This window comes from Meles meles, chromosome 12 (assembly GCF_922984935.1).
Source record: "Meles meles chromosome 12, mMelMel3.1 paternal haplotype, whole genome shotgun sequence".
NCBI classification, from domain to species: Eukaryota; Metazoa; Chordata; class Mammalia; order Carnivora; family Mustelidae; genus Meles; species Meles meles.
In genome coordinates, this window is record NC_060077.1 from 43,079,060 (window position 1) to 43,097,869 (window position 18,810).

The following is an 18,810-nucleotide window of genomic DNA, read 5'->3' on the forward strand; positions in this document are numbered from 1 at the left end:
CCAGTTTTCATTTTTGGTTTATTAGTTGGGTTTTTTTGAAATCTGATTTCACTGAGTAGGTAATATGTGCATGCATGAGGGAAACCTTTCACCCATGTGGTCCTTTCTGTTGGAGCAACAGAGGAAACAGTGCTGTGGCCTTTGTGGACCATAGAGCGTATGAGTTAAATTGATTTGAAGACTCAGTGTCTTAAGCATTAGTTGAGAATGCCGTAATAGGGAAATTGTGAGTATGTCTATTACCCAGGTGTGATTTTGTTCCTTGTCTTACAGAGTGGTTTGAATTCTATAAATTGTCTTTATAAATAAGATCCTTTGCATTTTTCGTTTATGGCAGGTAATTTAAAGATAGTCCAAGATTTTTGTTCTGTATTCTGATTCTCATGGACTAAATGCTAAAGATACGTCAATCTTACAGATTTAGCAGATGCCTAGTTACATATACCTCCATTTTCCCCCATGGTGTTTTCGATGGAAAATTGAGATCCTTATAACACTAACTGCTTTCCTTATTAAATTCAAGAATTTTATTTTCACAATAAATGAAAGGAACTGTATTTGAATCTTTTAAAAGAATAGTGCTGCTTCAGGGTGCCTGGGTGGTTCAGTCAGTTAAGCATCTGCCTTTGGCTCAGGTTATGATCTCTTGGGGTTGAACCCCGCTTCAGACTTCGTACTTATTAGTTGGGAGTCTGCTGCCTCTCTCACTCTGCTCCTCTACCTGCTTTTTAATGCACTCATGCTGTCTCTTTCTCTCTCAAATAAATCTTTAAAAAATAAAATAAAATGTCAAAAAAAAAGAATAGTACTTTTTTTTTTTTAAACTTTGCTCAAAGAATGTTTCTAAACAGGACATGTTCTATTTCAGAAATGGCTACAAGTTTCTGTACTGCTCCGCTCGTGCCATTGGCATGGCTGACATGACCCGTGGCTACCTGCACTGGGTCAATGACAAGGGCACAATCTTACCTCGGGGCCCTCTGATGTTATCCCCCAGCAGCTTGTTCTCAGCCTTCCACAGGTACCTCTCCTATGCAGGCTTGCATGCCCACCCACACCAGGGGAAGGGGTCTGATTGGTGGGGAGATTGGAAGTCAGACTCACTGTAAGGGTTTGTATCTCATTCCAAGCTTCTGCATCTCTTGGTTCTTGGGCTCCCCCAGAGCATTTTAACTCTGAGCTCACCCAGTCCATATCAAATGCTGTCCAAAAGAGTCAAGCTGTCAAGTTTTCTCCTTCCCTAAACCCCATCACTCAGAATGTCAGCCTTTCTTGACTAGAGCAGAAGGAGAAAGAGAGATGTCGGTTACAAAAGATTTTCAGAAATGATTGTGAGCACTGAAGTCTTTTCAGGACCATACAACAGGGAAAACAACATTTCAAATTTGGTCATTGTATTGGTTTTTTTGTTTGTTTGTTTTTGCCTAGGGAAGTGATAGAAAAGAAGCCAGAGAAGTTCAAAATTGAGTGTCTAAATGATATCAAGAATCTCTTTGTCCCATCTAAGCAGCCCTTCTATGCTGCCTTTGGAAACCGTCCAAATGTAAGTATCTCCTCTGGGCTACACATTCTGATGTTTTCAGAGGGGTATGTATTTTTTAGGGTACAGCCCCGTCATGATTCTCAAACCAATTATGTAAGCAAAATGGATGTGCTGAATAGGTTTTCGTTTTCTCTATTCTTAATTTCTGTTCTGTAGCTGGACATCTGCCCTAGAGTTTTGATGTATGAGAAAGGGCACTTTGCCATTGTTTCTGTGGCTTTGCTTCCATCTCCTTAGGTAGCTCTGACTCATGTTCTAAGTGGTTCTAAGCCGTGCTCTTGGATCCCCGCCCCCAGAGAGTACTCAGCCTTCCCTAATGCTTCTCAGCCTCTCTGCATAGTCGGCCCTCCGGTTCCAGGCTGCAGAGGATGTTGCTTTCCTGCCTCTGGCAGGCAGTGGGGCCCCACCTGCTCCTGGGCCCGGGCCTCTGCTCCATGCCCAGTGTTCTAACTGTAGTGCCCTTGGCTTTGGCTCCCCTCTTCAGTTTGGCTTTGCCCGGAGCTCACCTTCCGCAGCAGAGCTGCACTGTGTAAGCTCCACACGTTTGCTGTACACAGTCTCCTGCTTGTGCAGTTCTTCTGGCTCACAAGGAACCAGAGAAGCATCTCTCAATGTCTTTTCTTATAATCACACTATTTAATGTTTTCTTGACCAGGATGTCTATGCTTACACACAAGTGGGAGTTCCAGACTGCAGAATATTCACCGTGAACCCCAAGGGCGAATTAATACAAGAAAGGACCAAAGGAAACAAATCCTCGTAAGTATGTTCCTGTTTCCCAGCCCACTGCCCATAGCCAGGGGTGAACCTGGGGACAGAGTCTGAGGATCAGCCCCGCCACCCCCGAAATAGCAGAACTGTACCTGCCTTTTGGAGGCTTTCCTCTTTGCCTGGGTGTTTTTGCCTCTGTAATAGCATCTGAACCAGGATCACTTAATGATCCTAGACTTCAAAGAGAACCATGCCCCGGGAGGGGTTGGATGCCTTGCACTGAGGCCTCTTAGTAACTAACTTCACAGCACATAGTCCTGGGCTCTGTCGTCACTTAAGGGTGACAGTTTGTGTGTTCTTCCCCAATTCCTTCTAGGTATCACAGACTGAGTGAGCTCGTGGAGCACGTTTTCCCACTTCTCAACAAGGAACAAAACTCTGCCTTTCCCTGCCCAGAGTTCAGCTCCTTTTGCTACTGGCGAGACCCGATCCCCCAAGTGGACCTAGATGACCTGGCGTGAAGTGGCACCTCCCAGGGAGGTCCTTAAGCATTTGCCCCACAGCAAGGGAAGGTGACCAGCACTTCTGGACAGAGGCCACTGGGCTACCCTCCAAGCCACAGGTGCAGGACAGGACACGTGTTGACAGCTGGACACCAGCAAGCACCAGGAGAGCTCCTGGAGCTGGAACCGTTGTCTTCCTTTCCCTTCCCAGGCCTGGGAGGGTTGCTTGCCGCTCAGAGCCCTGAGCAGGCAGGCAGGTGAGGAGCTTGGACCTGCGGTGGGAGGCCTAGGCTCCTATTACTGGTGTCCTCACACATGTGCTGTATCAAGTGTGTGCTGGTGCTCCTTTAACTGAGTAATTTAAAAGGAAAAAAAAGCTAAACAAAAGGGGACCAAAACATGTAAAAAGTAAAGTGTTACAATTTCCACTGGGAAGTTGAGAGTGTTTCTCTCTAAAACCAGGGCTTTCTTTAGGGGATCAGGGTCCACTAAGCTGCTACAGGTCCAGTTAGTGATGTTGGTTCAAACCACCTGTGCACATTTCTTCCATGGACTCTTCCTTCTCTGCCACCATGAAATAGGATGTCTGCTCGGTGGGCTGCTCCAGGCAGGGGCCAGGGCCACTGACCCCAGGCCCCCAGATACGGGCTTCTGGGGACGAAAATCCCCTTAGATCATTGCCTTCTCAACTATGGCTAGCCTATCAGTGTTGTCTTGGACCCAGTCAGGACAGGAAGGTCTTGCTGGATGTGCTTGGTGCCTGTAGGAAGAGTACTAATGGTGGGAGTTGACTGGACAATAAGCAACAGCTCTGTTTTCAGGGAGGCCTTAGAAATGCAGATAGGCATTTGTGTGGGGTCCTGGAAGAGTCCTTTTCTCTGTCCTTCTGCCTTCAGCTTAGTCTCCCAGCCTGGTTGTAATGAGGCAGAGTGGTCTGAGCAGACAGCTCCAGGGGAGGGTCTGCCCCATGAGCCCCTCCAGAACTGAGAGCCTGGGTGTTGACGGTAACCTCAGTGTTAGAATCCAGAGAACTGTCAGAGAGGAGGCCTCCATGCGTGCACAGGCCTCAGCTGGCAGGGAAGCACTCAGCCAGGCGCCAGAGCAGAGGACGGGAGCTGCGGATCCAGGTGCCCGCTGGGGGTGGCTTCCATGCCCACCTCTGCTGGTCTGGGACTTGTGCTACGGTGCTCTCCTCCCTCTCCTCATTGTAGTTTGCCCCGCCCAAGTAATACTGACCTAAGATGGAGAAATGGGGTGGTTATTTTTCTAGATTGGAGAGTTGGAAGTCCTTTTATAGTTTGGCCATTTCTCCACACGCTTTTGTACGTGGAGACCGCGGTAGAGCTCCCCGAACACAGCTCTGTGGCAGAACACGGAGGCGCATGCTCCCAGATGAGGACCAATGCATTCTGCTTCCAGTGCAAACCTTCCGCCCTTCAGTAGTGCAAGGACTAATTGTTTAAGGAGTTTATTTATGTACAGTAGGTTAGGCAAACTTGGTTATGTTTCTAGGAAATTTTGCCCAGTTAGTGACTTAAAATCCGAGCAGCAGTGCAGCTGGTAGGCTCCGAGACGCTGCCGGTGTATCCTCTCCATGTTCATTTTCCTGGAAGAACATGAGCTTTCTGCGCTGAACCTGAGCTTACTAGGGCTTCTCTGCACACGTGCGGTACAGAAAATCTTAACCTTCTATAGTCCTTTTTAGGTTGTCTTTTTTTAAAGAGTTTTTTGATTAGACTATTCCTTTTCCTCAATAAGCTCTTCTCTGTGGACACACGGGCCTTCTGTAGGTCTGACCCAGGGGCCCAGGTCTCCCAACCCTGTGCCGAGGGGGGCGGGCCCCTCTGTCCCGGTGTCCGTAAGCACTAGATTTTGTTGTTTTGTTGCTGCAGATTGATCCAGTGGGTACATTTGCTAATTAACGTGAATCTTTTTCCTTATTTAAAGGAGTCCCTCTTGCTGAAAGTAGATGATTACTATCACTATAGTGTTAAAGTATTAAGTTTGTGCTAAAACCCATTGCCATTTGGTACAAATGACATTTGTTCTTTCTGTGAAAGAGAGTTACCCTCGAGTGTGTTTGTACACAGACCCTTCCAATGGTGAGTTAATGAAGAAGCGTTACCCCGTGCTGCTTTTGGTGATGGGCAGGATCATGGGGTGATCGCAAGCAGATTGGGCTTTTCGAAGTCATTCTCTCGGTTGTTCCACGGTGAAATGGCCTTGGCCCCTTTCCCTCTCTCCAATTCAACCTGACTGAGTATTTGCCTTGCTCCCCACGTGCTGAAGCTTCTCTGGCTGTGGTGTCAACATCTGCTTCTCTGGCAGGTGTGAGGAAGTGCGCGTGTGGGCCCGGAGCATGCACACTTAGCTGCCGTGTGTGAGAACTGTTTGCTGTGCTCAAAACCATCTGCATAGTTTTCAGCTGGGAAAAGAAAAAACTGACGGTGTGATGTCTGTCCTAAAATGAAAGCTGCTAACGGTCACAGAGAGAACAGCTGAGGAACGACAGCTAGCTAAATGACCAGAAAGTGCTCTATGGGCACATGTGGCCTTCGGGACGATGTTCTTGAAGGTGCAGGCAAGACCTTTAAAAGAAGTAGAAAGTAAGTGCTTTCTCCTTTTGCTAGTTGGTGAAAACAAACTCTTCCAGGGAATTTTAGTATCTTGAAGAATCCTGTTTACTCTGGGAAGTCTTGTTTTCCTGTTTGAGAATATGCTGTGTTTAATGAAACCGGTTAAAAATTGAGTTTTAAAAATTAAGTGTTCTTTCCAGGTGAAAACTACTTTTTTGGTTTGTTTTGAAGGTAAGAGAGGGAGGGGGAAACTTTGTTTTAATTATTACATTTAGTCTATGATGAAGTATTTGATTATTAGCAATGTCACTAATAAGTTTTAAGTTGTCAGAAATTAATTGTAAACATCAGTACAGTACTCTCAGTCATGGCAAAGACAGTTATCCTAAGATAAATGGCTCATATTTTGGTGCAGTGTTTGATGTTCAAAACAAGACGTTACAACAATAAACATAAACTGAATGCATTTGACTCCTTTCTTCAGAAGACATTTAAACCATATTCTCTGTACTCTTGCCAGAAATGGATAATTTCCATAAATTAGCATTTTGATCTCTGCTGACACTAAAATTCATCTACAGAAAGGACCTCTTTTTGGTGCTTATTTTTACAAAACCTGACTCCAAAAGTGAGGCTACGCTCCCAGGAACCAACCTCTCTTGCTCTGTAGGTTCTGCCAGAGAATGATTCATTCATACATATGTAATTCCTGGTTTGTTCTCCCTGGCATCCTCTAGGCTGGGCTCCCCTGCCAGCCCTCAGCCCGTCAAGGGTCCCCCAAGAGGCCTGCTCAGAGCCTTTGCCGTCTCACCTTTCACGAAACCCTCCCTCTGGGTGAGTACCACTTAGCAGTTCTGATGTTCTCATCAGCCTAGGAGAGTCAACAAAAACCACACCCCACATACTACTTAATAATACTGGGCTCTACCAAATGCAGCATGTGCTGGACAGGTATTCCAAAGCCTCCTTGAGAGCCTACTTTCAAGTACAGGAAAGCTTGTCCTGTCCTGCTGCTTCGCCTTGGCATGAGCACAGGGTGAGGGGACCCGGGGGTCTTTGGGGTGTACATAGGGAACAGAAAGGATGCACTCAGAGGTAAGTTGACTGTAAAAGAGCCAGCTGCCATTGCTTGGGGGTGGAGCAGCAAGGGCTCATCCCGGCAGCTCCTTAGAGTGGAGCCTGCCTTTTCCCTTCCCTTGATAGGGCAGTGTAAGGGAAGAAGGAAACATGTTCAGAAAGTGGGTGCAGATACATGTGAAGGCATGTTGTAGATGTGCAAGTGTGCGTTGGTTCTGTCCCTCTGATCACAGACACTCCTTTCAAACCACTTGTGAGAAACCGCAGGAAAGATGATAGGGCCGAGAAAGCTCGATTAATGCGCTGTTGTGGAAATAATTGCAGAAGGAGCCCTGATGTAGCTGTCATTCTGTTTTATCTTGAAGTAAACACAGGAGCTGCTGTAATTTGACTTCGTTTACCTTGCCAATCTTGGACACACAGAGCTGAAATTCATCTTTTTCAGTAAGTGAGGGTGCATTGAGAGGAGGACCAAGCTTCACTCAGTGCTCTAGAGAACCAACCATGGAGCAGAAAGAGCAGTCACTGGTTCCCTTCTGTCTGGCTCCTGCCTTTCCGGCTGTTGAGCATTTGTCCCCTTTGGCGCTAAGGTCTTTATAGAGGGTGTGAGGGAAAGAGGGCAAAAGTAGGTCCATGTGCCAACTGGGTTTTCCTGAAAATGCTTCACTGCATTGGGGTTTTTCCCATGAGTCATTTCTAGGACAGACAAACTTTGACAGCCACCTTTAGCCAATTCCCCAGCTGCAGAAATGGGGAAAGAGAATGCCTCTCTCCCCCCCACCATCAACTCCTGGACAGAGAGATCCAGATTTTAAAGTTCTAAAACCACAGACTGGCAGTTCTTGGTCACTTCTCCCTACCTGGGGTAAGGGAATGAGGAAGAAGGCTCCTGTCTGACATGTCCAGTGGCCACCCTGTTACCGCATTTGCAAGCAGTCCTAGAAACTCACAGCATTTTTTATAGCATAAGAGTATCCAGTGGCTTGATCTCAGGCCCAGGAGACTTGTTTCTCTGATCACCGCATCTTTCCCTGGGGCTTTAGGGGACTTTTCTCCCCAGGGGCACTTGATCGGCCAACAGATTTTACCAGCCTGTTGAGCAGGGACCACCTGAAGCTAAGGGTCTTGTGTCCTAGAGGTTTCTGTGGCTGGTGATAAAGGAGCAACATGCTGGGCTTCCCTGGAACAGAACGTACTCTCCATGGGAAGATTCCTGCTTTTCTCCCATGATCTCAGCTTTCAGTGTGATCAGTTTTATGTTGGGCCTGTTGTTGCCTGGGAACCCGAGAATCCTTAAAGCCACATCTGCTGTGAGCTGTGCAGCGAGCGAGCTTCTCAGCTCAGGCAGCTGCTGATTAGATGTGAATTTTAAGCATCCCCTGGAGGAGCCCCTCTTTAGCTGCAGGCATCACAGGGGGGCCTTGACCTCCAAGCCCATCTGTTTTGTTTTACAAGCAAAAAAAAAAAACAAAAAAACCAAGCGTGTAGCTTGCATAGTGAGGGGTAACAATTATATAGTTGAGATTGATTTCTTCAAGCTTACTTTCTACAGCCATTTTTTAAAAAGTCAATTACCTTTCTGCTGTTTGCTTTTTAGCAACACCTCTCAATCCATATGGTACCAGACTTCAATAACTTACAGTGGTTTTACATCTTTATTGACACTCCCTGTCTTTGCACTTCACATGTACAGGTCATTCAAGGAGCCCCCCAGGCTGCTCAGTCTCCCTGGCCAGCCTGCACCACGGCCCCCAGTCTCTGTGACAGCACATGTGGCTTCAGCATTTCAGTGTTTAACCTTCTTTCCTGCAGGCTCTGGGAATAAAGAATGTGGCCGCCTTGCCGGCCACATCCCCTCTGCCCTGTAGCCCAGCAGCTCTCCCTCCTGGCAGCAGGTCACACTCCGCAGTGAGCACCCGATTGGTCCCGTGAGCAGAGCTCCTGCCGATGCAGTGCCAGAGCCGGTGGCCACGGGATGGGGGAACCCCGCTTCTCAGGTAGCCGGGCAGAACGGGAGGCCGCGGCCAGGCACATGTGTCCTTGCCACCCACCGGGAACGCTCAGGTGTGTGGCCTCGGCAGCCCCGTCGGGCCTAGATCTTGGGGAAGGTGTTGGGATGTTTGCAGGAAACTAGACCAGTGCTCCATACATACAACAGAAACTGCATATATTAAGGCTTCCCAGTTCTTAATGACTATCTTTCCCCAGCCACCCTAGAGGTGAGAAAGGAAAGGATATAAGAAGACCCCACTAAACGTGGAGTACATTTCGTCAAAGTCCGTGTGAGCCAACCGGCCCCCAGTCACCACGATGTTGACACCATCTCCTGCCTTCAAGTGCACGATGAGGTGGAACGCCCCAGGGCCCCCACAAGTGTGCAGAGCTCCCTGGGGCCGGTGGTATTCCAGGAACTCCCTCTTGTAGCCAGCTGTATGCAGCTGGGCCACACTGGCATTGGAGACTGACAGGACAGCTTCCACATACGCATCCCTCTCCGGCGTGAGGGTGGCTGTGATCAGGTAGCGCCCATCATACGGAGCCGTGAAGATGCCTGGGAGGAGGAAGGCAGATAGTCATGGGACGCCATCACAGCACCTTTGGCACAGGTTGTCAGTTAACCCAGATTTGGGAGACTAACCATCTGTCCAGGACTGTCTCAGGAGAAAAACTGGGAGAGTTGGTCCCTGACCCATAGAGGTAAGGTAGCCCTTTTCTATTTGCAGCGCCCTACACCCACCAAGCAACAGACCCCCTTAGCTAGCACTGCTCTTTGCAACAAACCCAGTCCTCATGGTGAGACCCCATCTTCTGCTGTAACATCCAGAAGAGGACAAATTCTACAAAACCCCTAGCATGTGGTACGATCACTGTAACTCTGCTCCGCCCAGAGCAGCCCTCAAAAGAACTTGCCCCTGCAGCCATGCAGCGTGCATGGAGACAGCTACCTAGCCTTGCTGGGACAGAGCTCAGACCCTCTAATGTTCCCAGCAGCAAGATACACCAGCCTTCGTTGTGCTGTGTGTGCAGCACAGGCGTGAAGACACAAGGCCAAGGCCGGCCGCCCCTCAATCCAAGGTGTAGTGGAGCAGCAGCAGCCACCCAGGTTCTGGTTGCCATTTGGGAGTTTTCTCCAGGAGGGAAAGCTCCCCAAGACCCACTTAGAATAATAAGCCTCACAACTTGCGTGCTGGGCCTAAAATCTACAAAATGGTTGAGTTGCCTCCTGAGGAGAGGGGACCAAAAAGAACCCACAAAACTTGTGGGAGAGACCACAGCCAGCCCTCATGCAGAAGAGCCAGGCTGCCTGTCTTGGACCAGTATACAGGTGGCATCCACTTATGGCCAGTTATAAGCCAGGTTCTGGGCCCGGGGAAGCAGTGCTCACAGGTATGGAGACGGCCTGAGGAAGAGGAGATGGATTTGTAGATGTACCATTTGCAAAGCGGCAACTGGCCCCAAACCCAGAAGAGTCGGAGCCCATCCGCAACGCAGGAGCAGCCACTTCCCTTGGGCTGTGGGATGGAGGCTGGACGTGGACCCTGACCACAGGCCAAGAGGGCCAGAACAGAGGGCCGCCCTGGAGCTGAGAAGGAACCTCAGGGGCTGGGTCTTTATCTGCCCTGAAAAAAGCACATGCCAGGCCACCCTGCTGTCTTCCCAGCTTGTAAGGGTGAGTTCTCTGGCATTCCACAGTCTTCCTGAGGGGCACCTGGACCCTGAAAACAGACCTGGTCCCATCACTCTGAGCCCATGGCCTCTTCCCTCGCTTGGAGACTGCCTGTGCTGAATCCACACTCAGGATTCCCCAGAACTTCCTTTAATGAGGAACTGCTCAACAAGAAGATACAGTTCTGGGCTGGGCATCCTGGAATGTGCCAGAAATGAAGCCACTGTGTGCAAGCTGTCCCCACCATCAAGGCAGCATGGAGTGAGGGCCCCAGGAGGAGGCTGCACTTGCATGGAAAGTAAAGGTCTCTGGAAGCTAAGATACGTCTCGCACCCCAGCCTACCTCTGCGTCTCAAGAGCAGGTCAAAAATACACAGTCCTGGGGCCCCTGGGTGGCTCAGTCGGTTACCTGTCTGCCTATGGCTCAGGTGATCTCAGGGTCCTGGGATCGAGCCATGCATCGGGCTCCCCCTGCTCAGTGGGGAGTCTGCTTCTCCCTCTGCCCCTCTCCTCATGCTCGCTTGCTCACTCTCAAAAATATTTTTAAAAAAGCAGCAGCAGCAGAGTCCTGAGCTTGACTTCAACTGGCCTGGAGGTCACCAAGTTTCATTTTTCCAAGTTTTGCAGGTAATTTTTATGCTCAGTAAAACTTAAGAACCACTGTGGGATTTGTTAGTAGCCATGCGGGACAGACAGGAGGTGGAGGGCTAAAAACTCTGCCATGAAGGAACCCTGTTTCATCTGCCTCCTCATAACCTCCCTGAACTCCCACCTGCTATCATGTAGCTCCTCAGGGAAGACCCGTGGGGGCCCCTCAGCATGCTGGCGCTTGATGGGCTCAGGGACTGGCTACTCAGAGTCTGTGGCCTACTCAGAAAAGGCCGCCTGGCTGCTTGGGCCCTCAGCACCTGCCTCGGGTCTCTGCCCTGACCTGCCCGGGGGACACCAAGGTACCTCCCTCCAGGCTGCCATGGGCTTGGCAGGAAAGTGGGGCCCTGACACGATGGCCTTTCAGGAAAGGTCTGACTCCAGTCCCCGGGGACAAAGATGGACAGAAACCCAGGCTCAGGTGTGGCAGAAAGGAAACCTACACAACAGGAATCTGAGGTGACCTCAGTCCTCACTACCCTCAGGGGCTGGGGACAACACAGGTGCCACAGGCAGAATACCGGCCCAGGGCAGGAGTGGTTCTGTTCCTGAGGGAGGAGACCCCACAAACATGGTCTGGCCCCTTTTGGATGGAATGCTGTCCCCTTTTTTGGCTCTGGTCATAATCAGCTTCTGAAGGGGACAGGGCAGGAGATTCGTCTCTTATCTGTCCTGTCTCAGGGTATGAGAACAACAGATACTGAAAAGGGCCTCCCAATGGCATGGAGGGACAGCAGGAAGGGGCCGGGGCACAGTGACTGGTGGGCAGAGCCCCACAACCTCCCCAAACAAGTGGCACAACGATTCCCCTGGCATGGGCCAAGGGCTGGTATGCTGAGCTCATGACTAAAAAATGTTACTGCACACCCACCCACCCGCCCGCCCCGCAGCCTGTGAGCTGGAAATGTCTTCATAAAATCACACAAAGCCGGGAGAAGCGCCACGGGCCAGCTGGTCCCTCACGTGCCCGCAGCTGCTCAGTGTGGCGCTCCCCTGCCCAGGACCCAGGGAAGCAGACCGGACAGGGGGCGCTGTCGATGGGAGACCGCACACAGTCTCCAAACTTACCGGTGTCGGGGTTGTACACATCTCCATCATTAACCAGCACTTTGTTAAAGAGGACGACGCCCCCGTCGCTGGGGAAAGGCTTCTGGGTGAGCCCCGCAGAGAAGGACACCAGAGAAGGCACTGGAACCCCTGGAGCCAAGAGGACATGGAGCGGGTACAGGGGTCAGAGATCAGGGCCCGGATCACTGAGGCCTATGGGCCAGGCTGGGCAGGCAGCCTCACCGTACTCTTTTGCCTTAAGGTGGTAGAGCACCCGTGGGACACCAAGTGCTCACACGCAAGGGCCAGACCAGTCCTGGTCAGGCCAGTAGCCAGGCCTGCTGAGCAGTGGGACACGCACAGGCTGGGGGTGGGCCTGTGAGGCCACAGGCATGTGTGGGCAGCTGCGTGACACTGGGCGTGTGTGGGCATCGGGGGCTCAGGGCGGGCATGGAGTGGGGCACTGGGAAGCTGGGCACGGCCACACCAGGCACAGACCCAGCCAGGGAGCCTCTTGGCCAAATCCACGAGCTAATGGTTGATGTCTGAGGGAAAGTCCTGGTCTCAGGCCTGACTCTGCCCCTCTCTGAGGGCTCAGTCCAGTCAGCAGTGGTCCCCACCCCGCTGGCGGCCCCCGACTTCCACCCACATTATCAGCCCAGAGGGAGGAGGTAGGGCAGGCAGGAGAGGGGCAGAGGGGGCCCTGGTCTCCCAGCAGACGTACCTGGGGAGGCTGCAGGAGGGGAGTTGGGGTATCCTGGAAAACAAAATGGGGTTGAATGTCAAACAGTAGGCCCACTTTTTCCTCCCTGCCCTTCATGCTGTTTCTTTAAATAGACCTAGAAATAGGCCCCCACTCAAAGCTGCCTTCCCAGGAGCAGAGGCACTGTCGTGTCCTCACTGTGCCTCCTTCCTCACTAGCCCACTTTTCCCTGAGCACAGAAGAGCCCTGAGGGCAAGCTGGCTGGGGTAGAAGGGAGGAGGATGCTGGACTCGGTCTCTCCTGCATGCACGCGTGAGTGGGTGGGTGGGGGCTGGAAGTGCGGGTGGACAAATGGCGTCCTAGACTACAACCAGCTGTAAGGCATGGCGCAAACAGGAGGAAAACTCCTCTCTGGGGAGGCATAGGCGCCTGGGGGAGAGCTGTGATGGCTGCAGCTTGGGGAGGCTGAGCAGGAACGAAGCACCCATGGCTTCTCATGTTCCCAGCACGGGCCCCTCCTGCCTGGAGGCCATGACACCTCAGGGGCCCCGGGGGGCACCAGACCCTTCCTGCTGGGGTCAGCCTGCTCGGGTTTGCTCTGTCCCACGCAGCACCCTGCTTCCCTGTCCAGGCCCCGAGCCTCTGTTCCCCGATCCGCTGAACGGAGTGACTACAGACAGCACAGTGCAGCGAGGACAGCTACTGCAGAGCTGGCACCTGATTCAGTCCCTGGCACGCAGCAGGAGTCCCACACAGGCTCGCTCCCTTTTTCTCCTCCCTCCTGCCTTGCCCCAACACCGTCCCCCTACCACAGCTCACAAATAGCCCTTCCTGGCCACGCACTGAACAAGGCTTTTCTCCTCCAACCTTTAAGCTCCTACTATTTACCCTGCTTTTTGCCTGTGAAGGAGCTGAGTCTTACAGGGGTGACAAAGCTGCCCCAGGCCCCAAAGCCTGCGGTCACGTCCCTGAGATCTGAGCCTGAACCTTCTGGCCCACCCACCCCAAAGGGCGGCATTCTCCGCTGCTGTGCAGTCTTCCAGGCCACACTGGGAGTCCCAGGTACGTTTCCTACCAGAAGTGGGATGCGGTGTTTACAGCACTATCCTTGGGGCTGCCCGGCCTCTGGGGTTTCAGTCAGCATGAACTCATCCCTCAGCACCTCTAAAGAGCTTTTGGGAACTTGCACCCAGAAGGACCCTGCAGCAGCCCCCCCTAAGACTCAGGCTGACCCTCCATATATCCTCACAACACCCAACCTCCCCTACCCTTGGACTCGGATGTGCCAGCCGCAGGGGACTTACCTGGTGCTCCTGCGAAGCCTTCCGTGCTGGGGATGGGCCGCTGCCCCGTCTGGCCGTCCACTCCTTGGGGCAGGCCCCTTCCTGACACGCCCATCCGCCCCGGAGGCCCGGCCTCCCCAGTCTCCATGATGACCCCTGTGGAGCCGGGCAAGAAGGGCAGCCCTGTCCAGCCTGGCCATGCTGGTGGGGGCAGCGGCTGTGGGGGTTTCTTGGGCAGGACGGGCTGCTGGCCTGTGTGTGGCCGTTTTCTGGGGTCCTCAGGAAGCGAGGGAGCACTCGGTGTCGGCAGAGGAGTCGGCTCGGGACGAGAGGCTTCCGTGGGGGCCTCCACCAGAGCTGGGTGGGAGGGCTTTCCAGGCACCTGCGGGGCCTTTCCTCCAGACGGGGGTGCTTCAGAGGGCTCCTCCGCTGAGCATTTGGAAGGTGGAGAGAAATAGGCAGGGTTAAAAACCTCAGACTTGACTGTTCAGCCCAGGCCCCTCTGTGAGACCCTACAGGCTCAGCTCCCTAGGCAGGTTTGTGGTTGGTGGCTGTGCCTGCAGCAGCAACAGCATCAGGGCACTGGCCTGGCGAGCCCAGAGCAGCCTCCCCAGTGTGGGGACAGCGTGCTTCACAGCTTCAGAAGATGGGCCTCAGGTCACCCAGAAGCTGGTGAGGTTAGCGGGGACCAGGGACCAAGGGGTAGGGGGAGGATTTTCAGCCCTTCTACACAATGGCTGCACTCCCCAAAGCAGCACCACTCTTAGCCCCGCACTGAAACTTGAAACTTTGGATTTCTCCGCATGATGATACCACAGGTGTGTCACGAATTACTGAACAGGACCCGCTGCCCCCAACCACCTTATGTTTCCTCGGTCACAAGCCGAGGCCCTGCTGCATGCAGCTGCCACCATGACCCCAGCAGGCGTCAGGGAATTGGAGGCTCCTCTGCAGCAGGCACAGGCCCCAAAGGAGCAGAAACACCCCACACCTCTTGCCACAGTCTTAAGATCACCAACTGAGGGAATTTCCACGGGAAGAACCTGCTGATTCACATTTCCCTGCCCTCGTGGGATGGCGCTGTGACACACCAGGAAGCTGCCTCCCCTTCCTCCTATGAATACATTCCTGGAACCAGGCAGGCTTCCAGGAAGGCTCCCTGAGGGCCCACGAGGCAGCTAAAAATAACCAGGACGGGCAGATACAGGCCTCAAAACCAAACCCCACCCACTTCTGCAGTCGGTATGGTGTTGGCAGTGCCCAGGTCCCGAAACTATATGATGAAGTCCAGGCAAAATCAGTGATTGCATTTTGACCCATGGTCTCGTTTCCAAACTCACTAAGGTACTACAGCGATCAAACACGTGCTCCCCTTCCACCAAAGAGCCATGAAGCTCACACACGCCCAGCCCCAAAGGGACTGACCAGGGCTCCATGAGAGAATTACACCCTATGGAGAATGCTTCACCACTTTCTCCGTCATCCGAAGGGCAATACAGAGCTAACACTTAGATGCAAGAGAAGAGAATTCACATCATTCAATGGAACAGCATCAGGCCTCAATTCTCTTCAGAACCGTCGTTGAGAAGCATTGGGTTAGATAGAAACTGTGATAGAGGGACTGCAGACATGGGGACATCAGCGACAATGGAGAACAGGAGAGAAGAGTTTGGAAACACAAAGTCTGCCCATTGATTTAGGAGGCTCCCAACCCTCTTTCTCTTCTCGGCTCCCAGGACACTTATTTATAGCTTAGGTTGGAGAAAGGAAGAATCTCCAAACTGACCCCATAATGAAACCCACCAGCATGAAATCTTATCCAGTGCCTCACCTTCAAATGTGAACCATGGTCAAGATCACATGGTATGCAAGGAGAGCCTCCGAAAAAAGACAGACTAAAACAAGTCATCCAACCAATAAAAAGGAACTCTGAAGAAATATACAATGCAAGGAAAGAAACATGTAAAACTCTCAAAAAAAAAAAAAAAAAAAAACAAAAACAACACCAAAGACACCATCAGCAATGCAAGTATAGAGTGGTATAAAAAGGGATAATCAGAATCAGGAAGAGTCTTTGCTAATAAATATATGCTTGCCAAAATAAGCAAATTCAATGAAAGAGTTTGGTAGATAAAATCAAGGAAATGTAGAACAAGGGGGCGCCTGGGTGGCTCAGCGGGTTAAAGCCTCTGCCTTCAGCTCAGGTCATGATCCCAGGGTCCTGGGATCGAGCCCCGCATCGGGCTCTCTGCTTAGCGGGGAGCCTGCTTCCTCCTCTCTCTCTCTCTCTGCCTACTTGTAATCTCTATCTGTCAAATAAATAAATCTTTAAAAAAAAAAGAAGGTAGAACAGGAAGATGAAATGATAGACGACAGGAAGGGCACCAAAAGAAAATTAGTCCAGAAATCTTCCAAGAAAAAAATCAGAGAAACAGACATAGGATGGACGATGAGGTGGTAAGGTGGTAAGGTGAGAAGCATCAAATACACACACACACACACACAATTTGATTCCAGCACAATTATTAAATAAAAGACCTAAACCAAGGCATATTCAGAACACTGATGAAAAGGGAAGATCCTATAAGCTTTCAGGGGGAAAAATATTTAAAAAGTGATTTTAAATCCAAAAAGCATCATCAGGCTTCTCAACAACAGAAACTAGAAGACAAGAGAACAATGTCTTCAAATTTTGAGGGCATAACTGCTGATCTTGAATTCTCTACCCAGCCAAAATATCCATCAATTATGATTCAAGAATAAATATTTTCAGACATGAAATGTTAAAAAAAAAAAACTATCAGGCCTCTTAAAAAGCTTAGAAAACATGTTCCACTGAAACAAGTAAACCATGAAAAAGAGCAAACAGCCCAAGACAGGAGAGGTTCAAGAAATTTCTAGGATGGTAGAAAAGGAAGTTTCAAACTGAAAGCCCTTTAGCAAGTCCAGAGAATAAGCCATCCAGATGGAATCAGAAAGAGAAAGAACTCCAGAGGGGGAGATCATGAATTTAAAAAAATAAAAATAAAAATGGAACCAACAAATTATCTGCTACCTTATATGGAATAGAGAGAGGATACCTTAGGGTAAGAAGAATCCAAAGTAGATACATAAAATCTAGCAAATAATAATGTAACACTGCTACTAATTCAAAGAAGAGCAAAACAAAATGCAACATAATCATATTCAGCTATATTGAACTATTTAGCTCATAACAGCATAAATATCGACTACTGATTAGTCGTAAATTCTAGTGGGAGTTGGGGGGGGCGGGGAAGCAGGAGAGATATAAGTGAGCCTAATACATAAACTAATGCCTATAGCTAATACTTGCTATGTAATGTCTAAATATGATATACATAGTATCTATATAGAGAGATATTTAAAATTAATAAGTCAATTTAGAAATATAGAGGTAAATATCAGGGGGAGATAGCCAAAAGTGTTGCATGTAGCTGCCTCTGGGGAGCTAGAAGTTCCAGGGACAGGTGGGGACAGGGGGTGGTTTCCTTATAAGCCTTTCAGTACAAGTTTGTTTATTTTTATAAAATGTAACTGAAGAAGACACTCTCCGAGGGCCTGTTTCTACCCTTGCCTTCCAATGCAAGCACCACCTGCCTGCACTCTGCATCTGTCCTCCCTTCCCTCCTCCTCACGCCGTGCTGCCCATTCAGAGCCCTGCCTCCCAGCTGGTCTCCCTTCCCTTCTGGGGCTGCCCCATCCATGTCACTCCTCAGGCCTCTTTCCTTCCCCATCCCCCACCTAGGGCTCCTGTCCTGTAGTCCAAGAGTATGTGTCTCCACCCAAAATTTAAACACTTTCCCTCAGTCCTCAGTGGATGGCGGTCCGCAAAGTACAAGCCCCCTGAACTAGTCCTTATTTTCTTACCTGTTCCTACCACACTCTCCAAACCAATGCTCTTTCTCTGAAAGCCACCAGCATTCTCCTGGTCCCCCCATCCAGTGACTCAGTCATATTCTCTCTCTCACTTACACACACTTCCACACACTCAGACACACACAATCTGTTGAAAAGTCCTGCTGATTCTAATCCTGAAATACTTTGGCTCCTCCTTCCACACCTTTTTCAGAATGCACTTTTGGAAAGCTTTCTAGACATAGGATCGCTCGAAAATCTGCAGTTGTTTCCCAATGCTCATAAAATCCAGCCGAATCTCTCCAAACATCCCGAGTCCCCCCACCTGCTCCAACTCCTCCTGCAGCCTCAGTGTCCTCACTGGCGCCCTGCCCTCCTCTGAGCTGCCCTGCCTTTGCATCTTTGCTTTTAGTGTTCCCACTCCCTAAGACAGCTTCTTCCAGCACCTTCCCTGAAGACCCGGTTCAGACACCACCTCTCCCAGGAAGCCAGCAGGGATCTGCCTAACAGAGCTTGAACAATCCCACCTCTGAACCTTGAAGCACTTTGAGCCTCTGGGAGCTCTTTCAATTTTTTTAATATCATTCCTGTCATGCTGGATGATGAGCCATTGAGCACACATTTTAACGAGATTTTATCCTCCGGTTTGGCACAGGGCCGCATCACATTGAGACATTTAAGTGTTTGGTGAATGAATGAAGGCTAGAAGGATTGCAGGTACTAGGGGTCACACCCTAATCCCTGGCCAGCCATGGCATTAGGCACCTGAATTTTGGCCAAAAGTCTTCGTCATTCTGGGGGTCTCATAGGGCAATGCTGGTCCGCAGGGACCGTTCTTTTATATCCATCGCTCCTTCAACACCCAGGCTTGTCACACAGGGTGGAAGCCAGAGGAAAAAGAAGAAACAAATATCCTCCACTGATCTCCTTGCGGAGGGCACCCATGCTTGCTGTGAGCAGCTGACTGCTCCAAGAGGTGTCGGTCAGGGCCGTGAAGACAAAGCTGCCCTGCGGCCAGTCATTTCCCCAGCCCCACCCCCTCGCCCCTAGCTTATGCCGGCTCCCCAGCATCACCGTATCAACGCAGATGCATGTATTACAAAGACTGGGACAGCATTTTGCTCATTCTGGAAAGATCACTCCTGGCCGTGGCTATCTTTCTGAACTCAACATGTG

General features: G+C 50.7%; 2 protein-coding genes across 6 annotated transcripts in view; one reads left to right on the forward strand and one right to left on the reverse strand.

The window, feature by feature from the left end:
* LPIN2 (lipin 2) overlaps positions 1 to 5,799 on the forward strand; it is a 93,964-nt gene extending 88,165 nt beyond the window's left edge. For all 5 annotated transcript variants that reach the window (XM_046024069.1, XM_046024071.1, XM_046024070.1 and 2 more), the window contains exons 17-20: positions 869 to 1,021; positions 1,429 to 1,543; positions 2,199 to 2,302; positions 2,631 to 5,799. In XM_046024069.1, the coding sequence (XP_045880025.1) occupies positions 869 to 1,021; positions 1,429 to 1,543; positions 2,199 to 2,302; positions 2,631 to 2,775 (517 nt within the window). In that variant the 3' untranslated portion in view covers positions 2,776 to 5,799. The remainder of the gene's footprint in view (positions 1 to 868; positions 1,022 to 1,428; positions 1,544 to 2,198; positions 2,303 to 2,630) is intronic.
* The window catches only part of EMILIN2 (elastin microfibril interfacer 2), a 58,778-nt gene continuing 45,115 nt past the window's right edge, over positions 5,148 to 18,810 (reverse strand). The window contains exons 5-8 of the mRNA XM_046024065.1: positions 13,780 to 14,187; positions 12,497 to 12,529; positions 11,794 to 11,922; positions 5,148 to 8,961 (exon numbers count right to left, since the gene is read on the reverse strand). Coding sequence (XP_045880021.1) covers positions 8,624 to 8,961; positions 11,794 to 11,922; positions 12,497 to 12,529; positions 13,780 to 14,187 — 908 coding nt within the window. The 3' untranslated portion in view covers positions 5,148 to 8,623. The remainder of the gene's footprint in view (positions 8,962 to 11,793; positions 11,923 to 12,496; positions 12,530 to 13,779; positions 14,188 to 18,810) is intronic.